This window comes from Sparus aurata, chromosome 5 (assembly GCF_900880675.1).
Source record: "Sparus aurata chromosome 5, fSpaAur1.1, whole genome shotgun sequence".
NCBI lineage: Eukaryota > Metazoa > Chordata > Actinopteri > Spariformes > Sparidae > Sparus > Sparus aurata.
Genome location: NC_044191.1, coordinates 28258788 through 28267039, shown reverse-complemented (window position 1 = coordinate 28267039; position 8252 = coordinate 28258788). Strand labels below are relative to the sequence as shown.

Sequence of the window (8252 nt, the reverse complement as noted above, 5' to 3'; positions counted from 1 at the left end):
CAGACATCATGTGTGTGATTCATGGCAGTATTCAAATGGAATCAAAAAATGTATTTGTCTCTTCCTCCTGACGAATGTACATTTCTTTTTCTGAAATGGCCCCATGAGGTTCAGTGGAAGTGGTGTGACTTCGGCACTCAAGGTAACCCTGATGTCATCACCAATGTTATATTTTCAGAGTGTGGTGTCACTATAATTCCCCCATCCATATCTCAATGAGTCCTAAAGTCTTGAAATCAGCTAGCATTTTGCACTGCTGATCCCTCATCTCAAAGTCAACAGGTTTTTTCAATGGGTTTCCGGTTAAATACCTAAAATAATGTCTGTGGTTAACACAGGCTTAAGATTCTAAGTGCTATATCGTGGGCAGCTGGACTTGCCTCCACTTTGCCTCTCTTCAAGATAACCCTGATGACATCATAAGAGTTATTTTTCTCCGATCTATGGAAACTTCCACCCAAGCTGTAACAGATGCCAAGCCTACACATTTCTAAGTAAGCAGCTGGACTAACTAACTAACTCCCCTCCAGTTAAAGGTGCAGAAGCCTCGAGGATGAGATGTGAAATGTCTCCAAAAAACTAAAACAAGTCTGGTTGCCTATGATACGGCACTTGAAAGTTACCATGACCTGGATGACTGAGAACCTTCATCAACAACTACTCTACAAGTGTTTTTCATCCTGCTGTAAAATGTGTGTAGCAGCTGTTGAAAAGCAACTGTTTAACGTTAAGATATTCTTTGTGCATTTGTGCATGTGTGTGTGATGTAGGCTATATATCCTATAGGCCTATGTAGCTTTCCACAAAAGTTATAATATTTCTATTTCTGCACATTTTTGTTATTTCAGCTTAAACTTGCGTTGGGAATGTAACCATCTGTTTCCCATGCCAGTGAAGCTACTTTGAATTGAATTGAGAGAGAGAGACTTGTCTTTCAAAGTGTGCTTGTGATTAAATGGCTATATGGGGCCCGCAGCACAAGTAAGCCCATGCCAAACAGCTGACTTGAAGTGACTGATTAGTGACTACAGAGGACGAGCATGTCCGGCTCCGTATCTTTACATTCCCCTCCCACGCCCTCTCTGTCTCTAAAGAATCGAAAAAACAACCATCACGTTGTTATTGAAGAAGAAGCCGGAGCCCGGGGTGGTAGCACAGGCTCCAAAGGAAAGGAGTCAGTGTTCTTGCCCCCTTTTACCCCTGTGGGAAACTGCGGGACCGCCCCTGGATTAAGTCCCCGCCTTTAAACTCAAATAAGAAGGAAACTTCAAAGGCCGTCGGCCGCCGGGGCTCCGCCCTCGCGCTCCCGCACGGCTTCACAAAGGATTTGCCGACGTTCGGGAATTCCGCCTCCAGTTCCTTTTATAGCGCCACTCGTGCGCTGGCTGCGCTCCAGGATCCCGCCCCTCCCGGTTACTTTGACAACACAAAGGACTTCACGGAACTCGCAAGCGCCGCCCACCTTTCCAAATAAGGGCAGTCTCTCCATGTACGGCAAACAATCGGTGCGAGATTGCCCTTTTCTCTTCCTTATCCCGTTTATATGATCGGAGAGGAACTGCGCTTCAGGTTGGAAGCGGTGCGATCATGGCCGAGCGAGTCCAGCAGCCCCCAGCCAAGCGGCTCTGCTGCAGGCCCGGCTACAACCCGGCGTGCAGGCAGGGGCAGCGGGCTGGAGGAGTCCTGTGTGGCGGCGCGGGGTCCGCTCCGGGAGGGTCGGGGAATGGAAAAACGCACAACCCCGAGTCGTTGCTCGACATCGCGGCGCGCAGAGTCGCGGAGAAGTGGCCGTTTCAGCGGGTGGAGGAGCGCTTCGAGAGGATCCCGGAGCCCGTCCAGCGGAGGATCGTATACTGGTCGTTCCCGAGGAGCGAGAAGGAGATCTGTATGTACTCCTCTTTCAACGCCGGAGGAGAGGAAAGTGGAACTAGCGGGGACAATAATGACGAGACCCAGCTGCCTTTCCTACGGGGTGTCACTCTGCTGGAGGGTGGCTGGGTGGACAACGTATTGCAAGTCGGTGAGTGGACTATACACGTTACAATAACGCAGGGGGGAAAAACGACGTATAATAAACAAAACACCTAACTCGCAGCGTCTGCCCTTTTTCCTATGGAACCGTGCCAGACTTTTTTTTTTTTTTAAAGGGCTTGCGTTGTGTGCCTCCCATAGCCGTGTGTATTATAAACAATGCAGGGTATTTCCACACCAATCTGCCCCTATAGCTGTGTGAGAATAGCCTATTTTCAGAAAAGCCCCGTAATAGTAGCCCCACTTCTTGTTTTTTTTTTGGTTTTTTTGCCCACACCGAGCTGCGCGCATTGAATCGCCCAGAGCCATCCCAATTGGAAAGCTTAGCACTTTGTTCCTATTTTTATGTCTTTCCAGCTCTCCATGCCCCCACCAATGGGTACGCTAGACAAAAGCCCCCTATATCTTTTCACCGCTGGCTAAATAGACGATATTTAGAAAGGGTGGGAGGGGACGGCGATTTAAAGCCACAGTGCTTCTATTTTGTTTGCCAAACACCTTTGTGAGACTAGACTGAAGCTTTTGCTGGCTGCCTCTCCAATATTCAGTTAAAGCCCAGGCCTATATGCAGCTGGTTTTTTTAAAAAAAGAGAAAAAAAAAGCAGAAATGCTTTTTTTATTTCCTTCTCTCTCTCTCTCTCTCTCTCTCTCCCTCCTCTCTGCTGCATTATTAGTGGTAATGCTCGGAGTAAACAGAGGTGCTGTAGGCTCAGCAACCCCCTGCCTGCCTTGCTTCGCCTTGCCTTGCTTTGCCTGCCTTGCCTGGCTGGCTGCCTTTGCCAGTACAACAATATTTCACTGCAATCGTCAGTGCAATAGACTCAGCTGTCAATCCGACTCCCCACCCTTGGAAACGGTTCAGGATTCTAATCCCATTAACCCCCCCAGTTCATCTGAATCTTAATGCATTCTGCAAACAAGATTTTATGCATGATCTTCTTCCTCCCTCCCTCCATCCCTTCCTCCCTCACCCTCTCCATCTCTCCTCCTCCCCCCCCTCTTTGCTCCCTCTCCCTCGCTCACTTCTTGGCTTACTATCCCTCCAAAGAATCTGTGTGGAGATGGCTTCAGCTCTTGTGGGCTCAGAGAATGTGCAGTGCACAATAGTAGCCATGGAGCAGGCAGACAGGCAGGCAGCTCTCCCCTCCCTCTCTGGCCCTGTTTACCAGATTCCCCAGCATTAGACTCATTTATGCGCTCACTCTTTTCGGGGCTTTAGGAAGCCTCGGCGCTCGGCACAGGGCAGTGCGAGGCGTCACTGAGGAGATGTGTGCGGAAAATAGTGAGAAGGAGTGACAAAGAGGGCAACAGGGTCATCTTCTTCTTCTTCTTCTTCTTCTTCTTCTTCTTTGGCCAACGCTTGTGAGAGACAGAAAGGGGGAAGAGAGAATGTGTGTGTGTATGTGGGGGGTTGATAAACACAGAGGGGGGTTGTGCGTGCATCTGTGTGTGCATGTGTGTGTCCTCGTCTACACGGGCTGTCAGTCTCATCCTGCATGCTCATAGAGAGCGGAGGATGACAGGCGAGTACACAGCAGGAGGAGGGCATGTTATGCTGATTGCAATTTTCGCCCCAGAATTTTTTTCTTCTTCTTCTTCTTCTTCTCCTCCTCTGAGCTGGGGTAGATAAAGCGAAGGAAGGGGAAAATGATAAATAAAAGATGCAATCTACTCCAGGGGACAGGCAGCCACTGGAGGATGAGGGCTTAAAAGCAGGGCAGCATGGGAGGGGGGCTGTCAGCCACATCACACACCACATGTATTGGCCCATCAAACACATACAGTGGGTCTGGCCTGGATAAAAAAAAAAAAGAAAAAGTGCAGGGTGGCTGTGAGGGTGTGTTTGTAAATGCACACAAGCGTGCGTGGCTTTGTGTGGCTTCCTTATGTGTGCGCTGTCAGTGGGATGGGATTCAGTGGTGATGATGAAAGACAGTAGAGCGATAGAATAGATGCGGAGGTTATTGTGTACGGGGGGGAAAGCTAATATACTTGAATGGATCTGCTGTCGCCGTATTCCTCCCCCCCCCCCTCGTCTCCTCCTCCGCCTCCCCTCTCTCTCCCAAGTGAGCAGCTATAAAACTCTCCATATTTACTCCCCTAAGGCCAACTACCAGCCCCCAGTCTCCTGTGATTATTTATCTTTTTCTCAAAGACATTAATCACACGCTTTTTTTTTCTTCCTCTTTTTTTTTTTTTTTTTGCTCCATCTCTCTCCATACATCAGTGCTGCGGAGAGAGAGAGAGGGAACGGATAGGGGGGATGGCGTTTAAGGGGAAGAGCAATAGATCGGGTGATATCAAGAAAAAGAGAAGGGGAAGCCTAGAGGGAAAAAGTGGGTGGAAATGCAAAAGAGGAAAAGAGGCATTGAAATGGTGATTGCCAGAGAAGGGGATGTATGAAAGTAAAGAATGAAGCGCGGGGAAGGGGCGAGAGTGAGATGGATGGGTTGTTCTCTCTCCCATGCGAGCTCATCTGTTCCAATGCCAGCCTTCCAGATAAATATTCATATCTGAATGCAAGTGTTATCTAGCAGTCCACTGCTCCTCCTGTTGTAGCGGTGCTATAGCAGCCCAGCTCCGGCCCTCTCTCGCACCCTTTTCTTTCTGTCGGATTAGTGATGAATTTATCAGATGCTGACCATCTAGTGGAGCACATACCTAACCCCTCAACCTGCTCGGGAAGGGTTCCTGTGCGTAATAATACATCAAAAAACCTGCATTTGAATGGAATGAAATATGCATGTTCGCTTGGGGGAGAGCGGTCCCGTAGCAACCGCCGTCTGTCAGGGAAATGACGCCGATCACAGGAACATCAGCGGATCGCTAACAAAGTTTCCCATTTTACTTCAGCTTCTCAATCGGACCGTGCAGTGCAGCGACTGAGCATCGTTTGGTTTTTTTACCGGCGTAGAAAAAAACCTTCCAGAGCTGCCCGTTCTGATCACAGCATCTGTTCTGCGGCCCCCCTTGTGTAATTTAGACTCGGCAGCTCATCACACTGAAAGGAAGGCTAGTATTATGGAGCCCCGTCCTCTAATTATAGAATTCTAATCCTATGGCTCTAACATGGCATGACAAAGCATGTTTGCACTTCATTACCCTCCTTCCTGTTTTAGTCCTCCAGTCTGGGTCAAGTTCACCCCCTTCTCCTCTCATTCATTTCTGTCATGCACTGTCCTCCTCCTCCTCCTCCTCCTCCTCCTCCCTTTGACCCCTGTATTTCTAACTCCCACCCCTCCCTGTCTGCCTCCAGGGCTTTGTGCCAGGAGGTATAAAAACAACATAACCCCCACCAACGCCACCACCACCTCCACACACACACACACACACACACACCACCTCACTCTTACTATCCTGTTACCGTAAACCCCATGTCCCCACGGAGTGACATACTGATGCCCGGCATATGTCGCTCCCTGCAATGTCATTAGCGTAAGCTACATGCTACAGCCTATTTATCCGGCTCTCCTTGTTAGGCAAATTGTTCACATAGAAGCTGCATGTCATTTTATCATGCAGCTGCCCCAAATCAGAGTGATGAGCCGGACACGTCGCGGAGGGGCTGTTTTAAATTCAAGCGGAATGAAAGTAGATATGCATATCCCGTAGCCTATTTCGGTGTATTTTCCATGGTGGTGTTGTTGGACCAGATAGCCTATAATAATTTTTTGCTTTCCCCCGCCTAAAATATCACTGAATGTCCATGGCAGTCACGCCTGTTTGAGTGTGAATGTCATCCTCCTCTGCTCCACCTATTTCGGAGACGAATCGGCGTGCGCGCGTGTGTGTGTGTCTGTCTTGCACTTCTGCATGCTCATAACTCAGGTTAATTTGTTCACGCTCTGGAGAATCTTAATTAGGTTTCTGCGTCATCTACTCTCTCTCTCTCTCTCTCTCTATCTCTCCTAACCTCTTTTTTTTTCATCATGATGTCAACGAAACGTCGAAATAACAACCGGGTTGGAGGTTCCCCCTGTTTTTAAAAAAAAAAAAAAAAAAACCCGCCCACTTTTTTCTTTCTTTCTCGTAACGCAGATGGCGGAAAATCACGAGACAGACTCTACGTTAAGCTCCTAAAAGGCACGCTTTAGGTGTGTGAGCGGAGGAGCCGTAAATCCACCTGTCTCTTCCTGTTGACTTTAAATCACATGTGTGCTTAGCATTCAGCCGGTATCGTGGCAATATCAGGCGTAATTTACAACAGTACAGCACACACAGACACAGACAACACCCACAAAACAAAGAGGCTGATAAAAAAAAACAAAACAAAACAAAAAAACAACAAAGAGTGTTTGCGCACACTAGCAGGTTATTGTTTGTGCGACAAAGCCGTAAGCCGAATGCCAAGGAGAAATCTGTACCTCTTACGAAGGTGGAGTAACACCGAGCATGTTTGTGCAAGAACACACTCACACACATTCTTTTTTTTCGTACCCTGCACTTTTTTTTCTGAACTAAGAATTCACAGGGCTTCACAAAAGCGCTTCTCGAGGACCCGCATCGACATTTCAAGCATTTTGTCCATGGAGGTGCAGAATTTAAGATGCCAAACGTGAATCTTGCATGAGCGTGTTGTCTGCGAGACGCTTATCAGGCCGAGCTGGGGTGCTTCTTTTTTTTTTTTTTGGTTGGTTTGAGGGGCTTGTTCTTTTTTGTTTGTGCGTGTGGGCCGTTTCTTTTCATGTGGGCGGATCTGGTTTTATTTTCCTGTTAGGTTAGAGAGTTCCTTTTTATTTATATTTTTTTCACAACGCCCGTCGAGAGTGAGCCCACATGCCCGCCACCGAAGACGGAACGCTTCCGAGCAAGCCGTCTCTTTTTGCGTGAAACCAGCGGTGTAAAGGGAGACTCAACTTGTGACTCAGGGCTTAAAGAGACGCAGACACAGATATGACTCAGGACTATTGAAGAATGTTTCGTGTTTTCGCGGAGAGGCTCTTTCTGAGGATCAAAGTAAACATTAAAGCCGGCCTCGCTGTTTCCCCCCGAACCGCTCGAAGGAGGGACCGCTTGGGGAGCAGCGATCCTGGATCCGGTGCCTCAGGTCTACCCCCGGCCATGTGACCGACTGTCCCTGGGCTTGTATCGTCATGGAAACATGGCTGAGCCCAGAGCTAGTGTAAACAAATGGCCGTCCAAGGGGGAGAGAGAGAGAGAGAGAGAGGCAGCAACGGCATCCATGTGAAGAGACATTGAGTCTTTGGGGAAAGTGCTCTCTCTCTCTATCTCTATCTCTTTTTCTCTCCCTCTGTTTCTGACTGTGTGTCTCCGAGAGGCCGAGAGGAGCAGATTCCAGGCCTTTGTCCCATTATGTTCGTTGAATGGAAAAAGAAGATGGGATGCATTTCAGCTGTCGCGTAGTGGAAGCACGCTAGCCCCGTCTCTGTTTGTGACGTTTCTCAGTTTCGGCCTCGCGATCGACGGCCGGATTTACAAATGGCCCAGGTAATGAGGTGTTTGTTGATCGTTCGTTAGGGAGAATATCTTCCACGTGAGCTGTAAATCTGAATTGTGTTTACGCGATAATTACTTTCAGTCTCCTCGTAATGAGTTTCAGCACAAGCTCAATTTCCGCCTTCGATCACTTGCAGACAGTCTGCCAGAGCCAGCTCCAGTCTGGGTGGCCCCTCTTCAGGATTGAACCCATAAAGCAAGCCTTGACAGTGCTGTTGTTCATAGAGTGATGAATGACCGCTGGTTCTTCTGCTAGCTTCGTCACGTTCCCAGAACAGCAGAAGTTTCCAGAAGGTCCACGATTCTCACATCCCCAACTCCAAAATCCAACTTACGCCATTCCCAGACCCAGATGTGTCTCTAGATAGATCATTCCCACCACAGACCATAACTTCCTCTGGCCAGCCATGTTCCAGCCTCTGCACCCAGCCATAACGTTCTCCTGTAGGACTGTACCATTAGACCGCCCCTCTGCCATCTCAAGTTAGCCTGGTCTGCCTTATTACCAGTCCTTACACCTGACTGGAGCCAGCCTCTCCCTCCCAGTCCCATTCCCGGTCCCAGACATTGCCATTTCCTCTCTGCCCCTCTTAAATCACCGTTCCCTGTTCCAGCCCTAGCCACCGTGCGTCTACCACACTCTCAGGCCTATTACCACGTTGCCCAAAGACCACATTTCAAAATTACCCCTGCACGCTAATACTGGCTCATTTTCAGACACACTCAATGTACAGGATCAGCCTGCATCGTCTCTGTTAAAATAA

The 8252-nt window shown here is 48.7% G+C and overlaps 1 protein-coding gene across 2 annotated transcripts in view; it reads left to right on the top strand.

Moving 5' to 3' along the window:
- The first annotated feature begins 1587 nt into the window (after positions 1-1587).
- Positions 1588-8252, top strand: part of LOC115582254 (zinc finger SWIM domain-containing protein 6) — a 49446-nt gene continuing 42781 nt past the window's right edge. For both annotated transcript variants that reach the window (XM_030418096.1, XM_030418097.1), the window contains exon 1: positions 1588-2020. In XM_030418096.1, coding sequence (XP_030273956.1) covers positions 1588-2020 — 433 coding nt within the window. The remainder of the gene's footprint in view (positions 2021-8252) is intronic.